At 38.6% G+C, this 25,808-nt stretch overlaps 1 protein-coding gene across 3 annotated transcripts; it reads right to left on the reverse strand.

The window, feature by feature from the left end:
* Nucleotides 1–1,430: 1,430 nt before the first annotated feature.
* On the reverse strand, nucleotides 1,431–21,376 carry ARL6 (ARF like GTPase 6). 3 transcript variants are annotated; one of them, XM_075034053.1, is made up of 8 exons: nucleotides 21,325–21,376; nucleotides 18,397–18,547; nucleotides 15,843–15,904; nucleotides 14,009–14,077; nucleotides 11,498–11,592; nucleotides 7,630–7,759; nucleotides 6,083–6,138; nucleotides 1,431–3,446 (listed from the first exon to the last, which is right to left on the reverse strand). In XM_075034053.1, exons 2-8 carry the CDS (start codon nucleotides 18,517–18,519, stop codon nucleotides 3,421–3,423), a joined length of 561 nt encoding a protein of 186 aa, XP_074890154.1. In that variant the 5' UTR covers nucleotides 18,520–18,547; nucleotides 21,325–21,376; the 3' UTR covers nucleotides 1,431–3,420. The 3 variants fall into 3 exon arrangements, with proteins under 3 accessions (XP_074890154.1, XP_074890152.1, XP_074890153.1); XM_075034051.1 differs by having other exon boundaries at nucleotides 15,840–15,904; XM_075034052.1 differs by lacking the exon at nucleotides 21,325–21,376 and adding an exon at nucleotides 20,464–20,530 and having other exon boundaries at nucleotides 15,840–15,904.
* Nucleotides 21,377–25,808: the final 4,432 nt, after the last annotated feature.

Consider the following 25,808-nt stretch of genomic DNA (forward strand, 5'->3'; position numbering starts at 1 on the left):
TTCTGAATCAATGTTAATTTTATTTCTTATTACTAACAAAATGTTATTTCTTAGTTTGAGCTTCTGAAAGGAGTTGCTTTTTGAGACAGAGGGTTGCACAGCTGTTTTAAGGAGCACTGAAATGCAACATTACCATTCCACATATTACCACATCAGAATGCCTTCCTGCAGACAACTAAGCAGTGCAGGTGAGGTGTTATGTCTAGCCTTTCACAGCAGCTTATCTTTCTTATTAGTAAATAAAAAGACCCAAGCATATTATAGTTAGAGGGCTGAGATTAAAAGAAGGATCCATTACATTTACATCCTAACACTTAGAACAGAAAATTGCCCAGGAGTCTTCAGGCCACGCAGACTCTCAGCATACCTGCAAGTAGCTACAGGTTAAACACAGAAAGTTCCCATGGACTCATGTCCCAAGTATCAGAGGGGCAATGCCAGAAAGAATTAGGATTCACACATTTACCTAATAGCCCCCACTTGGTAAAGAAGATATGTGGAAGACAACATTTTGTATGAGAGAATGACTGCCTCACGTTTCAGCTGAAAATGCTGTAGTCTTAAGCATTACCAGGCATATTTTAAGGAAATTCATAAGTACATAGGAGGGCAGCGTGCTTAGTGCACAGAAGCAACAGCACGTAACATCGTGTGGGATGTAAAGACCAAACTCTCTGAGTCTCTTTCAGTAACTCTATTGCCTTTCAAGTTCCACTTAATGCGTACATCTATAGTAACATGGAGGAAGAAAAAGGGACTGTTCTGCAAGTCTCATTTAAACCTCCAAAGGAACTAGTCTGCTTTGTTCTTAAGGCACAATGAACTCATACATGCAAACTATCTTGGAGCATCCAGGTAGAACTCATTGCTCTAATTATTTTAACATCCTAAATGTAATGGGAGAACAGCATTGAAGACTGACAGCCACCGGGCCCTTAGAAAACAACTCCAAAGAAGCCTTTTTGCACAGATGCATGAGGCAATATATGATCCTTGTACCAAATTCAATGTTATTAGAGCAACTCAAGGCTGTAGCAACTCTGTTTGCTAGGGACCTATGCCTGCACACCATGGGGGGAAAGGAGGTGAGCATGCAGACATCCCTCCAGTTATTTGATGTTCACAGAATAATCACAAATGTTCTAGAAGTGAGAGACAAGTAATAGCTGAAGTGGTATGGGGGGGGGATAACATCAAGCATTTCACTAACAGGATGTCCCCATTCCCACTCCAACAGAGGTCTCCATCCTGCCCAGTGTCTTGGTAGGAGAGGAACAGAAAGAGCTGCTGAAGAAAAAACCAAAACATCCCCCGCCCCACCAAACCAAGAAGGGGAACAATAATCAACATAAATAACTAACTGCTGTTTTCAAAAACAGCTTACTAGCCACATCAGAAAGCAAAGAATAAAAGACAATAGAGTACTTTCCTCAGATTTATCAGTGGAAGAACAAAGCAGTAGGTTCAAACAGCTTCCCATGACAGTAAAGGCAATCCATAAGATAAACATAGTACTTTGTGTTGTCCAACACAAACAAAAATAATCAGAAAGCCATCAAGGTCCAGATTATTCAAGAAAGTCAGAAATGCAGATAGATTTTATGTAAGAACCTAAATTTTCTTTGGTAGAAAAAAAATTAATGGCAACTTAAAATTAAATGTTTCATTTAAATAAGCCATATAAGTGAATCAAAATAATTACAAAATACTTATACTCAGCAAAAGATGTTTCCAACAAGTATTATTTTTGTTACCATATTATCCAATGCAAAGTAAACCAGAAAATTATCTGCCCCACAATTCAGAGTTAGAAAAACATCTCAATTATAAATGATTTTTCTACTTTGTATTTGACTTTTTAACAGATATTTAGATTCAAAGTTGAAAGAAGGCCAGAGAGAAATGTCACAGAAAGAGACATGAAAGATAAATACTTTCATGACAAACTGAACTCTCAGAATTACAGCATCCTGTAAGAAACATTTTTTACAGTAAGGCTTAGTTCCCTCTAGCAAGTCAGGGGAGTTAATTTTAACTGTTTAATAACAACTGAAAGTACATGAAACTATTTTACCATTTCAGGCAGGTCCCTTTGCTCCAAATATTCCTCTATTAAGTGAGTCCTAGAAGGCATGCTTACAAAACATTTGTGTGGTTTATATGCTAATGGAGGGGCAGGGGGGAGGAGCTTTTGCAAGACCTACATATTACATCTCCCACAGGAACCAGCTAATCACTCAGTTAAATGCAGTCTTAGCATTCCCACTGCCAGTGCACTTGTTTCTTGGACAAGGGAGGAGAGATTAAAGGGGAAGAGATGGCACAACAAAAATTAAAGTTCTTAGCATTGGCTTAATTTGTTACCTGTGGTACATCTTTGAAGTCAGAAAGTTTATTAAAAATCATGCTTGAAAGTAAAAGTTTTTACACACAACAGAAGTATAAGACACATTTCATATTAATGATCTAGTAAACTAGCGAACTGTTCCTTAACTGTGTTTGCAAAATATAACTTTCAACCATATGCTTCTTAAATATCTGGAAGAGCAGTCTAGTTTATTAGAAAGTGTAACAAATATATGTAATTAAAAAAAAAACTTGGCAAAAGAGATACCATTTCATTACAGTATACAGTGCTATTTCCACTGGAAAATGGACAAATTCCAAATGAAACTAACAGAAAACCAAAAATCTCTAAGATGTAAAGACCATCAATGAACATATTTAAGTTAAAAAACCAAACCATGGCATGTTGTATATTTGAAGTTTTATTGATGGGAATACAAATATAACCATGACATATCACAAAAACAAGTCATAACATTTCATCAAAAGCAGTTCCTTAAAAACATCTGCAATCATATATAACAAATACACTGAATATTTGAATCCTTGTATCTTAAATGAAAATATTCCTCTAGAAGCCTACTGTAGATGGTTACTAAAAACCCAACATCAAACTTTACAATAAAAAAAATTGCAGAAATACCTAAAAATGGGCACCTAAAATCAGTAGGTATCTCATGCAGCTGTATTTCAGGAAGTGCTGATTATTCTTTCTCAGGAAAAGAAATATTCCTATTTGGTCAAAAGGTGTCCCCCCAAAAAACAGAGAGGCATTTCCTGATGGCTAATTACCACCTAAAACTCAAATGAATGCAGATGTTTATCATTAACAAAAATCTTTTTTTAAAATATGCTCTCCAGTCACAAGATTCAATTTAATTCATCAGTGTGCATACCTGAGGTGCTATGTTGTCTACATTCAGTTTTCCTGGAAGAGATACTAAAGGGAATCAAGTCAACACAGTATATTTTAGCTGAACTGTTCATTTTCTTTAATCATTCTTCCTTTCCAAGGAACTTGTACACCTACTGACAAAGTCTGTAAAAGAACGCCATACACCTTTTATTTATCTCTCATGTCTTCATTGCTTGAATCTGATCTGTTAATAAAAAGAAACAGCTAGTCTTAACACAAGATGAATTTTTGCTGTATTTTGCTCTTTGAAAACATAACACAGTATTGTCCAGGTTACAGAACTACACCAATAAATATTTTGGTGTCATTACAAGAGTGGGGGATAATGCCATTAGAGTTGTTTCCAACTTGTTCTCTCATCCACTTCTGAAATTCCTCCACAGCCAAGTTGTTTCCCCCAAATATTTCTAATTAAACAGGAAGACTCTTCCACATAATTCAATTTTTATCTTTTTCAGGCTTATAAGGTAACTTTGATAAGAATAAGGCCTGGAAGTTTACTTTATGAAGCACGCATTTCAGTTCCTTGTACACATTTCAGCTTCCACATAACTGAATATAAACTAACTCCCCAACAGCAAAGTATTTAAAGTTTGCTTTGATAAACTCCCATGAAACCTTCTTTGGTCTCAGTAGTCACACTTCTCCATACTGTTGCCTGATTGCCACTTCTCAATCCACTTCAAACATCTCCTTAGTTAGCATAAATGTACTGCATCCCCATTACAAAATGTGGAAATCAGCACAATGTGAGCTGGGTTTAGACTGTTGTGAGACAGGTTAGTTTTACTCTACCTGTGATGTGTTGTTGCAATAGTAACCCATTACAGAACAGGGAAATATGCAAACTCACCCTTTGCTAGGGGAAAAAAAAAAAAAAAAAAAAAAAAAAAGGCAAAACCTTCTACCCCTGCCGCCTCAAATCTGTGAGCTACCTGTAATGGGTCTGCAAAAGGTAACTAAAGAAAACAAGGCTGTTGACAAGGAAAACTGTGCTTTCATTAACCAGGTGTCATTTCCTCTACTGAATTTTACTGCATCCACAGGCCAGGATTTAGGGACCACTATAACTTAAAGGTTGTTCCAAATATTTCCATCTAGTGCTCTAGGAATGGGGAAGAGAATTGTAGTAAAAATCTGTTCTTGAATTATCAAAGTCTTCATCCGTTAAAAGTATAACTGCCAAACTGCACATGCTTAGGCAACAATACAGTTTAAACCCAACCCTTTTAAGAAGGGGGTTTTGGGGACACTGAGCCAGGGAGTTAAAGGACATTTTTAGGTAAAGCCTATCTATGAAGAATTTCAGCTCAGAAAATTAAGTTGAACAATCCATGAGAAGTGACTAGCTATGAAGAGCTATGTAAGTGACAGCAGAAGCACCTGCTTACTGTGCTTAAAAATCTACATATACAACTTAAATATTTATCAGAAAATATTTAGACAAGCATTTGAGATCCTTTTAAGTAGCTTGAAGCTACGTACAAAACCATCAACTCAAAATCTGAATTGAAACTTAGAAGATTCCTCAAAGATAAGCAAAGAAGCTGAAAATCACAGGAAAATATTACAAAATCAGAACTATGTGTGAAATTGGGAAAAAGTACATGATTTGGAATCTGCCTCTATGATAATAGGATACAACAGTGAAGGAAACTCAGTAGTTAGATGCTGGATCCCCAGAACAGAACTCTTTTAGATGGTGGAGGATGTATCACTGTTCTTCTGTAGGGCAGTAAATCTCTTTGTAAAGACTATTTTTTGGCTAGAATCCCTTCCTCTGAAAACATGACCAAATGTTTTTGTATTCTGTAATAACACAGTAAAATAAACCATCTCTTTCAAAGTAGCAGTAAGGATTCTGGGTAGAAAGGACAGTCTGGTATCCATAGATAAATGGAGATCTGTTAAATCAGGGACAATATTGGACGGCATTTAGCTGCATTTTGGAGGAAATGAGTTTAGTGGCACTGAGTCTGGATCATCGCTGACACCTAGCGGCTGCCACAGCACAGAACACAACAGTACAGAGTCCGCAGTCTTGCAGATTCAGATTAAGTATGCTACCTAACACACTCACAACGTAAGCAACGAAAATTAGGGAGCTAAAATTAGAATGTCTACCAAAACAATACCACACTTCACTATTCTATACATTTAGCAGTACGCAGGAGGACAAAAGAGACCAGATCCTTACCAACAAACAACAGAAGGATATACAGCATCCATACCAAGTTTGTAGTTAAAAAACGTGTATGTAATACACCATCTAAGCTGGATCTGATCTATGTAGTTATGAGTGTCTGCATATGCTATGAGCGTTATAATGTAAGCTGTTCTTATTTTGGCTCTAGATTAAAGAGCTGAAGTTGAATAATCAAAACTAGTGTATTTGTCTGTGTACTTTGCTTATTTTTCTAGCCTGCTTATTCACCGTTTCCTGATACATAACATTAAGTTATGTAAAACTGGGACAGGACAGTAAGAATAAATTAAAGAACAAACTGAGCTACCACAATAATAAGTTGAAGTGCAGGAGCTGGTATTATTGTTTACAATAAAGTGTTACACTGTTTGCAAGAGTATGCATTAATATTTCATAGAACACACTTTTGTCAGAGAAACTGACATGATCTTTTGTGTACGTTAAGGAGGTAAATGAACAGCAAATATGAGACAGAGCATCAGTACTCACTGTGTAATTTGATCTGACAGCAGAAGTGGACAGAAAGAAAACAAAGGAAATAATAAAGAAAAACCTTACAAAATGAAAAAGTTTAACAGAATGAAAATAGAGCAAGAGAATTACATATGATATACCTTGGAGCCAATCCACACCTTCTTGCAATCCTTCTCCTTTAAGAGCATCACTGGCACTGAAAGAAACAAATCAAATTACGAAAACATTGTAAAAATACCAGTTTTAGTGGAGTCATCACTATACTTGTAATTTACAGAATTGCAAAGTAGCGTCAAGTCCAGTTTACTTAAATTTTCTTCACATGGAGAAGGCTGCGTCTCAAATGATATATTCTAGAGTACCTTCCCAATATGGAAACACTATTTCAAGATCTGATCTATTTTTCAAAGCAGAGGAATTGTTCCTAGAACACGAGGGGTTCTGGAAGAGCTCCCACACAACACAGCCACATTGTTCTGCAGCACCTCCACTTAGATAACTCCCTCCTCAGTTTACTGATGTTTAAAGATGTTTACTACCCACAAGAAGAGCGATGACTCATAGAATCATTTAGGTTGGAAAAGACCTTTAAGATCGAGTCCCACTGTCTTCCCATGCAGTTCCTATACAGAGCGAGAATGTTGGAGTACCGGAGGAAAAAGTATAGCGTGTACACGCTTCATTGTAACAGCAACCCTAGGAGTGTCTGTTAATACATATTAATATTAAGCTACACTGAGAACAGTGTAACTCTACCTTTTGAATCACAGGGGTATAACTGTTTAAAGGTCCCTCATTCTTCAGCTTATGAAAACTAGCACAGCAGTGAATCTGGACTGTTACTGTGGTTAGCTATAAAATTATCTTCCAAGGAGCTTGGGAATTCATCAGTCATTTCTGAGACAAAAAGCAGTGACCCCAAAACAATGCACAGGTAATCAAGTTTAATATTAAAGGGCCTAAAATGAAAATTCTAGTTTCCAGCACCATCTAGCTGCTGATTTCCCTTTTATTTATAGTATCTGAGGACTTTAGTTAAAGACAAAAATCTAACTTCTATAAAACACTTCTGATAAAAGGAGAGTTTTTTCCCTGTGAACATTGGCACAAAATCCTTCTATTTATATGAAAGCTTACATCCTTCACAGAAGGACACTAGCCCATACAACTAAAAATCCCCTCAAACATTACACAGTACAAAAAGTACAGTGTCCCTCTGAATTCACATGAGAACAGTTTACTAAATGGCCTTTCAACAGTAATTTGCTAAAGCATCTGCAGAGTGGAAAAAAACAACTCTAAAGGTTTTGTTGTTCATATTCTGAAACCTGCAAGACAAACTAGCAGCAGTACTCTGATAACATTTCTACTCAATTTCCCAGCAAAAAATAATAGCAGCTATTCTTCTGATAAGAACACTGCTTTCCGATTTCATTAGAAGTCCTCCATTTCATTATTTGGGTAACAGTTTTACTGTGAAAATTTTCAAGACACAGTCTACATGAATGCATTGTGCGTTTAAAACAAGTTTCATAGCAAGTATTGTAATATTACTACTGTTTCCACGTGTGGTAGCACAACATTTTATCTGGTTGATTTATGTTATATAATACCGAGTGGCTTGCTAGAGGTAAAATACGAATGTACAAAGAAATATCAATAAATGTGTAGAAAAAGTGAAATTTACCAGATATGCCAGGGCTTGTCTTTGATGTTTTCTAATGACAGCAACTGAGATACTTTCACAGATGATATTGCGTCCCTGAGGTCCATCTTGTTAGCAAAGAAGAGAATAGGCAATCGACGGTGCTTAATATCTAAGCATGAACAGAAACAGAACTATCATGACATTATGCAACATTTATTAATATCTATGTGTAATAAGCTACAAACAATTACAGGAAGATATTCTGCTCACCTGTAACTGCAATTCTCTGAAGATTGTATCCTACCAAGATGCACACTGTTGGGTCACGTGGCCTCTGATGCATACTTCAAGAATGCTCACAAACTTTCTGGCAGGCTTTGGGATCTTCCACCCCTTCTCCCCCTACCTTATACATACATTTAAAGCTGTAGGTATCAATTGCTGGTGAAGCTGACGAACAGGAGATCAAACAACTGCCTACAAATACTACATACCTCTGCTTAGTGAGGACTGGATGTGCAAAACGGACAGAAAAATGATTTGTGTTCATTCATAACCTCACAACAATAGTTGCATAAAGGCAGTCTGAATTATCCTTTAGCATCCTGGAGAGCGTCCATGACTTCACAAAATAGGAAAAAAATGCACATCTGGACATCCCTTATCCTACCTTCACTTGAAGGAGGACTTCTTTTCCAGAAGCTCTTCTCACCTAGCAGTGAGAACTACAGACCAAACCAAGTACACTGACAGTTTCTGGCATACTTACACATTCAAAAGCATAAGCCTTGCTGATTACCACAAACAACTAGAGAGTTATTGGAAGGAAACAAAGTATACTCTCTTGAACCTGACAGATGTAAAACTGCCAAAAAATTACCAGCACCAAGACTAACTGTAATCATTTTTCACATCATTTAAACAAAGGCTGAATTACAGCATTAGAGTTTTCTCTAATCTCTTTCTAGATTTGAGTCTATCAATCAATTCTTGATGTGAAAAGAACTTCAAAACCCTATATGATGAAAACTGCTATACAGGCTCTTTTTAAAATAGTAAAAAGAAAGGGTTATTTCACATAGGAAACAAGCTAAGGATTTATTCAAAAACTTCCAATACAAGCCAGTTGCTCCTGCCGGAGCAGGGGAACAAAAAAACAAAAAAACCCAACAAACTGTCAATGCTGAAGTCATTTGAACCTTCCTAATTATGTTCTTTTCAAATCCCCTACTGAACCTTTACACAAAATCAGTGGAGATAACACTATCTACCCATACTCAGAGATCATGCGTGCTGATCAAAATGTTGACAATTTTCACAACTATTTACCCTATCTGGAGCTATTTTTTCCTCCGATACCCTCTAACACAAATCAAAAGCCTCAAAATACAAGCAGAGTACCATTACGTCTCTGTTTTGCTTCCATAGTTGAACAGTATAATTAAATGAACCCTTATACCCACATATTGCGGGTTATGGATAAGTTAAACCCACAGAAATTAGCTGACATCACATATGCAAATACCCTAGTTAAACACTGAAAATTCCTTGATTTTTTTAAAGCAATTAAAAAGGGACACAACCTACCCACATAGACTCATAAATGTACACTTAAAGATGTTCGCTAAATAGAGTGGTGGTTGCAGAAATTTACAGTATTTCCTACCTTATGACATTGTTTCCTACTGTGCAGTATTTCCCCCCATACTTTTTACAGTTATTAATAGAAAGCTAACATTTTCTAGTTGGAAGTAGTTATGAGTTAACACATTAAAAAGATCCCAGATACTAATATGTCATGTTTAATTTTATACAAAGAATTTCAAATTTACAGGAATTTCAGTTTATTTTAGAAGCATGTGCTGGAGGTCAAGTGACCCAAGAGTCAATATCTAAAACAAGTAATGTACAGACTACCATCTTGCAAAATGCTGAAGATTGAAGTTCGATTAAAAAAAAATAAATATGGTAACATGATCATTAAACAAGCCATTATTTGTAGAGTGCATTGTCCACTTACATAAGTAAAAATAATTTATAGTTCTGATTCACTAAACAGTCCCAGCTAGTACAACACAGTACACATTCCCTTTCACCTGACAACCTCAAGCAAAGTCTGGCAAAAAGAGAGGGAACAGTTTTACTGAAGGATTGGCAAGATTTTCAGACACAGGATTTGATTCAAGGTTGTTACCCTGCATCCATTTAAACCTTAAGTACACATGTAAATTTAAACCACTCCAGGAGGTTCAGAGGCAGAAGCATCAGTGGGGAGAAAGTAGGGCATCAATCAAGAAAAGCAGAAGAGTAATACAAATAAAAATATAGTAAAACAGTTATATATTGATTCAGTCATCAGCTACTTTTATCAAATATTACTACTAGAAGAACTTTTTATTCTCTTTGGCTCTCTTAGATGTGACCTATCAAAATCCGAAATGATAAAACAGTAGCACTGTTGCTGCATTTGAGCTGAGCTGCTCCAAGGCAGAAATACACAACTGCCCTTTCCTAGTTCTAGGGAATGTACTAGGTGGCTATAGCCATGGTCTTTCAGAACTAGAAGACACAAACACATCAACAACTGAACAGCGCTGACCTGCTAGATCCGCATTAATAACCTACTTGTGCCTAAATGAAAAGCCCCACCTAAGCTTGCATCTCCTCAGTTATAACATTTTCACTCTTTTGCCTTCTAATGAACCAGTAACTTATTACAGCAGTCTTTACCTCCCACCCTTGGTCCCATGTGGTTTCCATTTCACCAACAGAATCACCTTTTACCACCATGGTTAATATCTGCTTTGGTACAAAGTTCCCTGGCCTCTATGTAAGCCACGTGCAGCCTTTGGTTGACCTCATCCTCCGCTTTCACCTTTCCAAGACTCTTTTCAGCACCTGCATTTGAAGTGGCCCATACCCTTGAACTGAAATTAAGAGGGCCCAGTCAGCTCACATGCACTCAGCTACAGCATCTTTGCTGATGAACTAATGTATTATATGCAGTCTTCATGAAAAATAAAATCATACTAACACAGTTGCCCCTAGCACATACTACTTTTCTTGGTTAGAAACGCAAGTCAGCTTCTCCTTTCTTACTTTCAGCATGGTAACCCCACAAGTTAAGGCTTTACCAGCTTAATAAATAAATAAGGGATTACAGGATTATTTCACTTTTAAATTTCCTGCCTGTAGTTTTATAATCTGGTTAGTCAGAGCAACTAAAGTGCTGAAAGTCAAAATTGTGTATTGCTTACAAAACCATTCCAATAACGTTGGCTATACATAAAGGTGAAGAAAGAACTGACCAACCTCAGAACTTAATTAAAAAAGTGTAACCTCATGTAAAAAACCAAACCAAACCAAACCAAAGCCCTAAAACCAACCCCCAATCATGAATCCTCTTCCATCCCATGTATCCTTTTACAGGCAACTGACTGGTATAATTATCCCTCCTTATTTCTGGCTAAAGCATAATAATAAAAAAAAGATGATGAAGATGAAAAAAAAAGAAATTAAAAGTTACATTAAAGGAATTGGCTGTCTTCACAGAAAAATCCAGACAGGGAGATACTTTTTTTTTTTGTACACATTCGTCATCACATACAGGCTTTCCAGCTTCCAAAGGGTCAAAGTCTCTTCTTCCTCAAAACAAAGCAACTTTTGATCTATATTGATTAATAAGAGACCAATCCAACTCAGTGTAGCCAACTGAAGTATGATCAGTTTGTAAATGTGAACAGGTATAAACCCCCACCCCAAACTCACTGAAGACTATTATTGTTCTAGTATTCATGAATGGCTAAAATATTTGCAAAATACTCAGAAAGCAGCATGTGTCAGATAAGGGCTTTTCTTAAGACAACATAAGAAATATGGAGACAGAAGGGGAGAAAAACCTCCTCACCTGGATGATTCAGAAGGGTGTCAAGTTCTTCTTTGGCCACAACCATTCTTAATTTGTCACTGCTATCAATGACAAAAATAATAGCTTGGCCTTCTCTGCATAACATAAAAAGAGCAAAGAGGCAAATTATAGGTTCTTTTAAACTGATTAAGAAAAGGCTTCAGAAGAAACGCACAAAAAAGCAAACAAACCTGATTTTTTTCCTCTATTTTTTGTTGTTGTTATTTACCATTAACATTTGAATCCAGCCTCATTTCTGAAATTCAGTCTTTTGGTAACCTGAGTAATTTTTTCAGACATGAGGTTGTTAGCTGCGTGACTCATTCAAGGTTCAGTCTACAAAGACCCTTCAGAAAAGCTTGATTTCACTATTGAGGCTGAAAAATGAACTCTGAAAATGTAACCAACTGCTATTCTGACAGTGTGGTCAGACAAAGAAAATCTCAGGACAGGTTTTTGTAGAAATTCTTTATTTCCTATACTAAACCAAGTTTATTTAAAGAAAGGTCGATTACCTTTTTAGAAAAAACTGTGTGTCCACAGCTGTTTAACAACTAGGCATATGTAGATTAATTTAATTTACAAAAGTCTGCCTAAACAGGATCTTTCTTTTGTTTAGAGTAACAGGTAAAAACTTTTAAATATTCCAAATTATTAAGATGTTTTGCTGGCAGTATGACTACAGTCACAACATATATACAACTATTCAACTCATTGTTTCAGGATATTACTGATTATTTTATGACTTGATGTTCCATTTACTAAAACTTAATTGAAAGCAAAATACAGTCTGACCAATTCAGATGAACAGTTATAAACACTCACAAAAAGTATTTTTAATTTACATTTTAATGTAATATTCACTTCTCCTTCATTTTGCCTTTCTCTGAGAGACCATTATGGATACATTCTCCCCCCCTCCCCCCCCCCCCAACCCCAGCATCTACCTTCGTATTTTGTTACAAAACAGTCCTAGACCTACTGAAAAACAGAAATAACTTGACCAGCCTAAGATTGTATGAGAAGGTCCATTCTTTTCTGGAGTACAGAAGAACTTTAACAGCACATAAAGTTTTTCCATATTAGCTGAAAATGCCTAAGTATATTTAAGGAGAATACAGTATTTTTCTAGAGGAATCAGAGTCCTAGCATGTATTTACTACCAAAAAATAACTTCACAGACAAGTAACAGTAATAGGGACACAACATGAGTTTACATATATTTAAGACAAGTGTACTTTAAGGACATCCTAGCAGATATTTTCAAGCCAAATAGAAGAAAAGGGCAAGCTTCAAGTACTCCAAAGCAACTACTTGGACACTTGATCAGATTTGATTGCCATTTTGCAATTCTTGCAAAATTAAATCTTGCTTAACTTTATAAACTGAATGGCACATTATTATTTTCATATTTTTCTCAGAAGTTAATCTCAAATATGTGACTACTGCATTGGATCAGGAACAGAGGTGAATACAAGTGCCCATTTCACTGTCAGCATTACCTAACAAACTCCCTTACTGTTTTGATGAAAAAAGCCATTTATGCCACAAAAGGGATAAGTCACTGCATTAAATACAGCAGTCAGAAAAATTATTTCCTTATGAAGCACTCAGCTAGCATGTTGAGAGCAGCCTAAGGGCATCAGTTATTGAAATCCAAAAGATTTGGGAGACATACATCTAACACTCTTGAACAATGAAGAACTCTTATCCACACAAGTTTTCAAATTGCCAACACATGTTTTGCACAGAAAGGAGATGAAGTGTTAATCCTCAATTAAAGAATACTTTAAGCTCTATCACATTAAATATTAATATTTAATCAAAAATATAACCTTCAGAATTTCTCCATTTTATTTCTCCAAGCTATTTCTGTGTGGTTTACTACTGTTCACCTTATTTAGATCAGCATCAGGTATTACAGAATAAAAATGAGACAACATAAATGAAGATTCAAGTTTCATTAGAAGCTAGAACAGAAAATGGTGTCTATTACCAATAGGGCAATACCGCAGTGTTATAAAGTACAGTGAATATCCTGCCTAATAAATAACATCTAAGAATACTTGGTCAAGTTCTTAGTTACATGTGCCTCATTCTCTGAGCTTAATTTCCCCCACCTCTAAAAATCTCATCCATCAGGCAGTATCTTTTGGGTCTTAAGTCACTTACCTACAGAAGAACAGAGAAACAGGAAACTTAACTCATCTTGGTGCTTTCTTACAGGATTGGTTTTCAGGTTTCAACATTTAAATCCCATCTCTAGTATGCTTCCCCAATCTTTGAGTCAATCAGCATGCTTTTGGGGACATCTTGTTAACAGCATGTAAAAATTTTCATTTTTTAGAACAGAAAGAAAAGTTGTATTTATCCAGAACAACCTTCTGTCAAACACCAGGTGTAAGTCCTCTGAATAATTTCTAACCACTAGGTATTGTCATACTTCTGTTTAAATAATGTACATGACAGCTAATATGAACAGCAATGCTTTAAAATAAATGATAGGCTTACTTGTAGTAATGTTCCCAGAGGTTTCTGTATCTCCCTTGACCTGACATATCAAACACTGTGAAAGACAGACTGCAAAGAAAAGAAGTGTATGAGGCACAGAAACAAAGAACAAACCCCAAACCCGAACTATTTTCTTTGCTACCCTGACAGAAAAAAGCCAGATCAACTTCAATCCTAACCAACTGAGAAAGATTCCCAAAGGAACTCTGGTTACTTTATCTGCCTTCAAACTATCCTACCCAGTTCTGTGGTCTTATAGAAATATTTCACAATGGAAAATGTGTTTGTTTATTCTCCAAATAAAAGAACTAAACCAATTATAAAAAGTTACATCAAATAAAAATAAGCTCCGATTCGGCCTCTCTTTTTGTATTGAATATTGTTTATAATGTTGAGTAAATGAAATTTAGATAACTTCAAATCCACAGCCTGTCTTAAATTCTGTCCCTAGACAGGCACCAATAACATCCAAAGGCTTCTGTATGCAAAATAAAAGGCTATTAAAAAAAGAAAAAAAAAATCCACCTTCATTAAAAAAAAAAAAAAAAAATAATCACATTCTGGTAATAAGCATTTACCTCAGGTGACCAAGCTACAAAAGGTAGTCTTTGCAACTTTGAGATTTCACCCAAGCACTAAATACAGCAAGTCAACTTAAAGAACATTACAAAAAATTCCGATCCACTCCTGAAATGTCTACAGAGGCAACACTGACTTCAGTATTAGGCTTTCCTGTTCGGGTAGTCCCAAATAGCTCCCTGAGTGGAGGCCACACTAAAATGAGGAGGTTTAAAAAAGGAAGCCCTCCAGACATCCTGTCCCCTCTATATCCAGACAACATCTGATTCTAAACTAGCTGCTTTGCCATGCATAAAGTTATTAGCAACCCCCAAACAATGTTTTCATTGTAATATCAGATTAATGAAGTTTTGGGGTGGGGGGAGGTTTGTTTGGTTTTTTTTAATCATTCTACATGGTGTATTTGCGGGTCATCTCTCCTACTACAGGATCAGAATAAAGGAAAGCAATATAAATTGATTTACATTCTCACACAGCCAAACACCAAACCTGTCTTATGTGCTTTACTGAGACTGAATACAGTTGTTGAACCTCCTCTGAAAATAGGAAACCTATCAGTCCCACACATCAGCTCCAGGAATAAACAATTTTCTTGCAGTTCTCTCACCCAGTGGGGTGTACTGCTTGGTTTGAAGACTAACTGCACCCATTAAAAATACACTGTGAAGGCTACAGAATTATAAAATAATATCTAATGTTACCTCCTTGAAGTATCTTTGTCTCACAACATTCCTCTTCTAAATCTTAGCCTTCATTCAACTAATGATTTCTTCCTCCTTTTCCTGACCTTTGACCCTGCCATCTTTACATTGCTAATGCTGCAGCCACCATTTTTTCATTTAATGAGATTAGACTGCAATCTCTTCGGAGTCCCTCCAGTGAGAGTGCTTAATGGAATATAGGTTACCATCTAAGCAACTGTCTCTCAAGTCTGTAACAGTGCCCTATTCTGAAATTCTTAACAGACAGAAATCAGATGCTTATACAAATTATTAAAAAAAAAAAACAATTTTTTTTTTTCTTTTCTTACACATACATAGTTTTACAGCAGCACAACACATACAATATATTCTAACTATCAGTCCTGGATCATGATTAGGACTCCTGGGTACTACAACATTTCAGCAAACTGCATGTCATGTCATTATACCACCACACATTATACTTAGTTACATCCCACTGAAAGAGGTAATTAAGTCCAACTATTGTATATTAATTACTACTACTAAATGGAGAAAATGAAAGAAACTACTACCTTGAAGTCTTGAACTTCTCTATACTGAATCCTATTGTTGGAACAATGTCCTGAGTTTGAGCCTTTAAAGGAAAGAAGGTACAAATTTTACAGTCAAGTTAGAAAATGTAAGCGTTGAAATATATTTGAAACGTGAATACATTACAGATCCATTTTTCCCCAAACTGTGCAATACAAAAACTTTCTAAAAATCCAGATACTTTATATTTTAAAAGTTCCCTGAAAAGTACAGTAATTCAAAATCAAGGTTTTGTATTTTCTAGGAAATACAATGAATGCTATTGGACAAGAGCATTGAAGACATTTTAGTCTCAAGAGTGAGAATTTCACCCTTTACATTAGTCTGTGTGTACACTATATGTGTGGATATTACCTGTGAAATAAATAGGAGATAGGGTAACATGGAAGATAACAGCTTGAAGATCATGACTGAGGTCAAAATTCCCAATATTTGTGCACTTTAGAAATCGCAATGTGACCCCAAACAAGTCTGCACAATACCCCAGGCCTTTTAGATAAAAGAGGGTGTACTTCTATCAAGACATTAGATCGGCCATATGCCCAGCTTCTGTCCACAGGCTGGAGGAGTCTATTTGACATTGGAAATTATAGAGCAGACATTACACAATGGCCTAACCATAGTTCTACTCAAACTACAAGACCACTGGAAGAAATCACCATTTACCACAGAGGAATGGCCAAAACATAAAGCATTATTAATAGATATGTCTGACAACCAGGTTTACTGCTGAGCTAGCCAAGGAACCTATCAGCTAAGTTGGTACAACAGAATATTTCCTTTAAGAAGCATCGATACTGAGCAGGGAGAAAGGTCACATTCCTTAGATTACAGAGCTGTCTGAGAAACCAACATACAATCCTTTTATAGACTTGCTAGAGCCCCCTATTAAAAACACTATCTATAAGCAGTTGACTCTTCACATACAACTGAAGCAAGCTTAGCTTGTTCACTTGTAGCTTCATTATGAAAATGGCATTCCACCATCGCGAACAGTTCAGCCAACAGTTTTGCTGAATTTGTTCAGAGTAGAAGAGGTGTTATTTCCTTAACATTTATTTCAAATGTATTTATCAGGCCCAGAAGGAAGAACTGCAGACAGATGGCGAAACACTTATATTTGCCAAACACCTAATATATTGCTCCTAGGACAAGGCAGCAGTTCTTCTTAAGAAGACTGGGTTGATCCAGAGCAAAAAATCATCTGTCCATTGAACTTACTAAAAATAGACAATTTCATCAAGTCTGATCTAATGACATTTGTTGCACATTAGAGAATTTGTCATGTCTTGCAAGGGTAAGACTTACACAAGTATGCAAAGCTATCCTCCTAAAGGGTATGAAAACATTCAGAAGTAAATTCTCATTACACGCTTCACAGTAAAGCAAACTAATTCTATTTATTCTATTTGTGTAATTCCCTTGGGACCTTCTCTAATACCTATTATTGTGATAAATCTTGAAGCCTGCATTCAACTCTAGTTAGGAATCCTTTAGTGCTTAAGGCATGACACAAAAACCCTACTACAATAAAGGTCTCAAGAATTACATAAATATATAATTTGCTTCATACAAATTGCAGCATTTCCCCCAAACAACTGGTAGCAGATAGTAATCAGTTTATAGTCTTTGTTTATAAATCTATTTAATTTTCAGTGGAAGAATAATTGCCAGGAAGGGAAGAGTAGCAGTAACTCTTAGTCATGTTACATTTTTTTAAACTATGTCCAGCGGTACTCTTCAGGAAAATTTCAACGGAAATTAAAAACCAAAAGCTGTGTCCTGATGTGAACCGCAGAAATCATGGTTTGCCAGACACATATAACCAAGATGCACAAGCCTCTAGCTTTGACTGTGCCTACCAAAATTCATCTGTTTCTGGCCCATAAACATACACAAACAAGGTAATCCTACTTTAAATTTTGCTCATAATACTATGCACTCTTAGTGGCCCGAAACACTTTTCACTGGATGAATGAACTGCAAGTATAAATGCTACTTATTTTGAAAGCTATTCTGCTTTAAAAATGCTGAAGTCACCATTAAGTGTGCATTTTCACATTATTTCCTATTTTATTATTTATTATATACTTATTATTTTTCAGGAAGAGATTAAAATAAACATGATAAATGTAGATAAGTACAAATTGTATAACAACTGTATTAATCCCAAATGTTTGACACATCACTCAAATAATTGCTACAGGATTGCAGCTAGGAGCGACTTAAGAAAACTGTTTCAGATCCTGATTTCAGCCATCATGAACCCTTCCTTATGGATGATCTTAGGAAAAAAAACCCGTGCCAAATTAATAGTGGGTTTTTTGAAAATGTTTTCATAATACGCACGTGGATGCTTACATTTAGTTTTAGTTAGTTGGAAACTCTTAAAATATATTAGTTCCACTGTACTAAATCAAAAAGCTCTTCACATCTTTTCCATGGCCACGTTTAGTATAATGGCATGCAAAAACAGTTTAAACAACATCAACTCTGCAGTAAAAACATCAACAGTGAACTAAGTAGGCTACTTACATTTGAAGGTTTAAGTTTATTTATGATCGTTGTTTTGCCGCTATTGTCCAAGCCAAGGCACAAAACATGAACCTCCTTTTTCTTCAGCCCGAGCCATCCCGCTAGCTTGTCAAACAATCCCATAATTCTGGCCTAAATACACAGGGATCACCTGGTGTTCAGAAAATCAGAGAAGGAAATAGCTGTTGGAAAATGGTTACATGTAGAGCAGTGCTAGCACAGTAGGTGGGCATGTGGCTAAGCAGTCCTTAAACTTTTAAAAGGACAGTGTGAAGACACCATACAAACACTGTCACAGCAGGTTCGCTTGGTATACTAAGCAAATGGAGCGTAAGCTGATTATAGTGAAGAGGCCTTGATACAAAAGTAGGTTGGCCGTTTATAGCCCCGTCTATATAACGCAACGTCCTTGATTCACTGGGTAGCAATATTGCCATCATTCTGAGCAGTACAAATAGGAGCACAACCGCAATGGCTCCTTACCTTCCACCAAACCAAGAAAAAAAAGGAAGACCATTACATTTTACTTCAAATTGTCAGTGGTCCAGTCAGTCGTCGCAGACAACAAAGCAAAACAATATTTCCCCTCTCCCTCATCTGCTACGTAATTTACTGAACCCTGAAGTAAATAAATTACCCTCTGTCAATTCAATTCAAACTCTAATTGTAACAGGCTTTGCCGATATTAACATGTATAAATTAGGAACTCATTCACTACAAATAGAAACTGATTATAAAACAGACGTGAAGCCAGACACAATAACATTCACCCACATGTCAGGCAGATGCCAAACATCTACTCCTGCCTGGGCACTGACTGAAGTTACCTGGCAGTAGCACATTTGAAAGAGCTTACATCATGCATTCCCTTGCGGTACCCGGCTGAACATACTTTGCAAAGATGATAACCCTTGTCTATCTTGACTGAATTCCACTAAGAATAATTTCACATTCAATAATAAAGCATTTAATTAATGCCAGAGGAATTTTGTGGAGTGGTGAAGGCTGTTTTTTCTCTTAATAAAGAAAAAACACACAGCACTGGACAACTCAGATTGCGATCTTGAGTACCCCAGAAAGTCATGGCAGGAGGAGGAAGAGGAAAAAACATCAATGACAAGTATTTGGTCTCACTTCTTCACCAACTGATTACAAAATGATGATTAACTGCATTTTAATAGAAATAATTTTAAAATCTTTGAATTTAATACAGTCATGTAAGCCATCACCTTTGTTTACAGTATGTTTTTTTTCTTTTTTAATACAGATCCTTTTTAAAGCTTTATCTCGTGCATTTTGATTCAAGACTGGTAGTGATCTACAGACTGGCTATGTGTCTAACAGCTACATACAGCTGTCACCAGATTAAACAAGCCCAACATTAGTTATAGCAACCCCCCCAAAGAAAAAAAAAATTCTTTTTTCTTCTAACTCCCTTTGTTTTATGCCCCACTCCTTTTTAAATATACATACAACTCTAAAAGCAGAATAAGGCTTACTGTTTATTATCAAATTAACCTGACAAAACCCTGCTCTAAAACACATTACTTTCTAGTGCAATGAAGAGCCTTATCTATATATTCTAGATTATAAGGTTCAAAAAAAATACCTTGCTGGTACTCTTAAAAGTAGCAAAGGAGAAAATGCGAGCACTTAAAAAGAAACTTCTAGGGCTTCACTTTGAAACCCCAAAGCCTAAATACACATGCTTTGACAACAGTTCCTAGCAGTATTTTAATAACAGCCATTTTTTCCAGCAGTTTTTCATAACGGATGGCAGAGTTGTTATTTAAGAGTACAACGGGAAAAACGTACCCTTGACTTCTTGCCCTGGCCCTTTTCTCTCATTCTTTTTCCCAGCTGTGAAGAGTTACAGCAGCTGGCACAGGTTCCTTTTTTTGCCAGCTGACGTTTAGCCTACAGTGCTACACAGCATACGTTAGACACCTCCTAAAACGGTGCAAGAGACACTTTGGTGCAGGAATTTGTCACCAAACCCCACAAAACCTTTACCAAGAACTGTAAGCCTGTCTGAGCCATCAGCGATTGACGCCTGTTGCGACTAACCAGGCTGCGGAGCCGCCGAAGGCTGGTTCCCAGTGGCGCGAAGCGAGCACTCGGGGCAGCCCCACTCGCGGGTGGGGAGCGGAGCCGAGCGGTGCCGAGCCGAGCCGAGCCGAGCCGCTCTGCCGGCGGACGCCCCGAGAGGTGCCCGGGCAGGCACAGCCGCCTCTCCCGGGGCCTGCTGAGCCAAGGCTTCCCGGCCCGCCGCTCCAGTTACCAGCACGCTAAGCTGAAAGCGACAACCCCACGAGCACCATACACGCCGCGTTCCGGAGTTTTTGGGGCGGCGATCCGAGCGGGTGGCCCCCGGAGGCGCCCTGCAAACCAAACGACGCTAAAAGTCCATTTCATTCGCGTGGATTACTCTAACGTAAACGCTGGGATGCCAAGGCTGCCCAAGCCACCCACAGGAGGCCCCTTCAGGTTAGCATCGTTCGAAACTCCCGCTATAGTTTGGTTTGGGTTTATTTTTTTTTGGACTCCCACCGCACCGGGGGTGAGCGGGCGAGGAGCCAGGGCCCAGCACGTCCCCAGCAGCGCCTGCCGCCACAGCCGGGAAGTCCCCGGGCGGCCGGGATCGCGGCCGGGCTGCTCGCAGCTGCCCGGACAGGGTTTCCCTCCCTTCCCGCGGCCGAGCCCCCCCCTCCAGCAGCACCCCTCGCAGCGGGCGCTCCTGCCCCCAGGCCCCGAGCCGGGCCAGCCCCAGCTGCCGCGGCAACCGGCAGCGGGAGCGAGTCCCCTCGCCCAGGGTGGGGCGCAGTGCCCCGTGCCGCCGGGACAAGGGTCCCACACAGGAGGCCAGAACCGGCAGCAACCGCCGCCCGCGCCGCCCGCGCCCCCCGCGCCCCCCGCCGCAGCACAGACCTCGGCCGCCGCCGCCGCCTGCGCCGTTGCCGAGGAAACCGCCGCCCCGCCCCGCCCCGCCTCCCCGCCCGCCCTCAGCAGCCCCACCACTTCCGGCCAATGGCGAGGCCGGCGATTGGGACGGCCCCGCCCTCTGTGGCGGGCCCGGGTTCCGGTGCCGCGTCTGAGTGGGGCGGGTGTGAGGGGAGCGGCGCCGCGGCCTCCGTCCGGGGATGCCGCCCGGCGGGCCCCCGCTGGGGAACCCCGTCACCGCCGGCGTGTGGCCGCGTCAGCTGTGCCCGGGTGCCTGTCACCCACGCGGGGCGGGCGTCCCACACCTATCTACTAAACCGCACCCCGTTCGTCCTCCGCGTCCAGCAGCTGTCTTAATGGTTTCCCGACGCCGGTGCCTCTTCCTTGCACAGCTGCGACGAGAGCGCTCAGATAAATCCTCTTGGGAATTGCAACCCATGTGGGAAGAAGAGCCAGTAAAAAACACCGTCAAAGGTCTTCGCAGCAGCTCCTGTTCTTAAGCAGGCAGTTCGGTGGAGTACAACGTTCAGGGAAAACCTTAAATCCGCCTCTCGGGTGGTGAGGGCAGCTGGGGCTCGGGAAGAAGGCGGCTTGTTTAGGCTAGATGCAGTGGGTGGAAATAGACTTCGGTCATGTTTTGCCGTGTAGCACGGCCCAGTGAGACTGGTTCTAGGCCTGCTGCACAAAATTACTTAATCACTTAAAATGAGCTCCAAACAGAAGCACATGTAAACTAAAACCCAGTCTCTTTTTCTACCACGTGCTTGCGTTTGGCTGCCAAAATTGTTCTCGGTTCCGTACAAGTTAAGTGCTGTGATGTCCTATGCTGCTGCACTTACAAATGCAGGTAAAAAGACAACTCCTGTTTTTAACTGGAACAGCAGCATGAGTTCTCCTCACTCCCTCGCCTCTGTTGAGGGGTTCCTGGGAGGTAAAAGGTTGTTCATATACCGCTCTGTGTCCAGGCTGATACCCGACGCTGCAGGCCCGAGCGAGACCCTGCGTGGTGAGGTCGAAGTTGAGGCAGGGAGCAGCTCGGCGTGCTGTCCCATACCCATCCCTCATAGACTGGCAGTGCAAGGCAACTAGCCGGAGCAACACAGTCCCTTATGCACCCCTCACTACAATCTGGTATTTCTGCAATTCCAGATTTTAAGCTTATTTGGGGGTTTGTCCTTCACTTTTGAACAAAGATAAGCAATGAGTGAGGGGTGGAGTGCACGGTTCTGCCTCTGCTTCCCAAGAGGTGGTCTGTACTGCTCCTTCGCTTGAAGAAGCAATTTTCCTTCGTGGAGCTCCAGCCCTCATTTTGAAAAAATCTGATCTAGTTTCACATACGCTGAACACAGCTTTCAGTCTACTGTCTCAACTTCTGCCCTAGGGAGAGGAGTGAGAACAGTGGAAATAGCTGTTTGATAACAATGTGGACAGGGTTTTTTTGCTAAAAATCTTAAGTCAGAAGCTCCCACTTATAATGCATTTCGCATTAAACTTCAAAGATTAAAAATACTACAAACATTTTGTCTGTTGCTTGGCTTTCTAATTCTTATTGTCGCTTCATCATTATTAAAGGTTTGAGGTAAATTGCAATCATGATTTCATGATTTCCCTATACCCAGAAAGGGTCTGACTAAAAGATGAGATTCCCTCATACTGACATTACGAGCCATTAAAGGAAAAGCAAGTAGAATAAATATCACAGTGAAATTCTGGGTTGAAGCACTTTCTAAAAGCTAATCAGGTTGTGGGTAAGTATGTGTTAGAGGAAGGTGTCATCTACTTTTTATATTGAAATCAGTCTGTATCTAAGAAATAGTTCTAAACTCAGTGAAGAAAGCTCTTCCCATGTAAAATATGCAGAATGTAATGGACTGTGGACATCTGACATTCATTTCCTATTAATCTACACATGCTTCTGTTCAGTTTTGTATTGCATGCATATGATGTTATGAAATGAAAGGCTAATTACAATTTTAAACTCTTTGAGGTAGGGTCTGATTATTGTATATGGCATTCACTTCTTTGTGAATCCCTGTATTGCCCTGGCATTATTTACATAATATGATCAGTTTTAAAACTGCATTTGTCAGTGAGAGTTTTGAAAAACACTAGAGAAGGAGTTGCATGGCTTAGTGAACCACTGTAAGGAGGGTGAACAGTACTGCAAAATCTTAATAGCACATTAAAATCTATTTAAAATTCAGATTTCCAGTGTTTCTGAAGAAGGAGAGTGCTGTTGTTTGGAACTTTTAGTGTGCACAGTTTTTTCCTGATGTTAATGGTATGTGCATTTTGTCAAGGCATTTATCAGAGCATAAATGCTCCATGGTAAGCACAGAAGAGGCCACCATGCTTAAGTGTTCTTTAGTTAAAAAACAAAAAACAACACCACCCTGAAGCATCTGAAGTGTTAGAACATATTGCCGGTCCATCTTTATTAGTGTACCACCCTGTGTTAAGCAGCTGGGGTTTTTTTGCATGATCATGTATGACAGGCTTCACTCTGTATCATTATATTAGTAACTTAAGGCAAAACAAACACCATTAACTCAAAAATAACCACCAGTACTGTAACTTTTATTTGCTAATAAATATCTTAATAAACAGGCTTACCCCATCCGTAAGACCTGATAATGCCTCTTAGGAAATCATAGAAAAATAAAATACAATAATAATCAGTAACTTGTACTTTGTACAAAAATCTTATTATGTTGCTCAGCAGGTAGCTTTGCCAAACCCCATATTCTTTCTGCAAAGAGATGGCATATGTAATGCAATTCACCTTAAAAACACCCTAATGTTGAAAGCTGAGCATTCTATTACACTATTAACTTGTAGGCATGCCAGCACATGAAAATTTACATGGAACATCATATTATCATAGGAATAGAATAATAATAAAAAAAAGAAGATAACACCACTTTTCAGTAAATAATAACAACTTCACTTCTAATGTAAATTCCCCTTGGGACTGCAAATCAGTACATTAAGCTTTTTATTTCATGGCTATTCCTACAATACTGTTATGAACAGGCAAAAAGGCAGAAAGAAAAACGCAGTGGGAACATGTATGGGAGATATATTACGTGAAGAAAAGTCATTCTGAACAGTGAGGCAGTCCCAGGGGGAAACGAACGATACCAGCTGTGAAATGTTCAGTCTCATTCTGAGTAGAGCGTGCTTGCTGTGTGCAATGCTACACAAGTTCAGACCGATGAAGATACAACTTAGAGGTACAGTACCAAGGCTGCTTTTCTGTGAGATGAATGGTGAAGACTGAGTCACAGGTAGTTGTCATTATTGAAATACATCTTGGTAAGAGAAAGGAAGCAATGGCAAAACAAAATGTTATCTGGGGTCTTTAAAGAAAAGGTGGGTTTCAGACTACTGGTAAGGATATGAGATTTGTGCTGAGGCCACGGTTTTTTTGTAAAACAGTTTGCGAGTATTATGATTATACCATCACTTTTGAAGCCATCTACCTTTAAGGTTTTGACATGGCTGCTTAAATATATAATATAAAGTGTCTGTCATCAAATAGTTATTCATATATACACATACATTGATACATTTTATGGCTATGCTAGAACAGCAAACTATGAAGAGCAGTCATATTTAGTTGTGTACAATCTAATTTCACAGAAGAGACAGAGATTAAAAACCCTTTTAATTCAGATACGTTTAAAACCAACACGCAGAAATAGATAGAGGCTATCCTGAGAGAACATACCAACCACGTTATCTTCCAAGAGTAAATCAAAGTTAATTTTTAGAAGGTAGTCAAATATTTTTCTTGCATTTTTTCTGTAAGTCAAAGTGGTTTTTTTTTTAAAAAAAAAACCCTGATGACAAAATTAAAACAATTAATTCCAACTTGATCAATGAAGGTTGCTTTGCTAGAAAATAAACTATTGCCTTTCAGTAAATAAGGTTTCACATGATCTTTTAAAGATTTTTTTTTTTCCTTGCTAAACTGCAGATGCAATCCTGAGAAGCACAGAGTACCTGTCATTGTTACTGAAGTCAATAGGAGTTATACTGCACCAAACAAGAACAAGCCCTTTTTGTTAGTCTCCGGGTTTTCAGCCACGGCATCACCGTGCGTGACGTAACTGATACCATCAGAGAATTTTGACATTGGCCTCAACAGAAGCAGACGCAAGGCGCTAGGTAAGAGCAATGTATACTGAAGTCCTGACTGAGTCCAGTTCCTTCACCAGAGTTAGCCAAGAAACAACTTTTCCAACTTTTGATCTGAAATAGCCCTCTCTACCTTATGTAGAAAACTTGGGTGAAGAAATTGCTGCAAAAGAAATGGTATTAAAAATACTGCACTGCCAATTCAAAGCTACATGTTTCTTGGGGAGAGGCAGATAGGGAATCATGGCCATAAGCTTTAGAATGCTTACGTGTTTACGTGTTAAGAATCTTAGAGTAGGATGGTTTTCTTGAGATAGGGAATTAATGAGAGA

This window comes from Buteo buteo, chromosome 8, assembly GCF_964188355.1.
Source record: "Buteo buteo chromosome 8, bButBut1.hap1.1, whole genome shotgun sequence".
Taxonomy (NCBI): Eukaryota; Metazoa; Chordata; class Aves; order Accipitriformes; family Accipitridae; genus Buteo; species Buteo buteo.

Coding starts and splice junctions, on each gene's coding strand:
- ARL6 (XM_075034051.1), bottom strand. CDS start 18,519: ATGGGATTGTTTGACAAGCTAGCGGGATGGCTCGGGCTGAAGAAAAAG. Junction 15,905..18,396: donor ATAAACTTAAACCTTCAAAT/GTAAGTAGCCTA, acceptor TTTCCTTTAAAG/GCTCAAACTCAGGACATTGT. Junction 11,593..14,008: donor CTCTGGGAACATTACTACAA/GTAAGCCTATCA, acceptor TATGTTATGCAG/AGAAGGCCAAGCTATTATTT.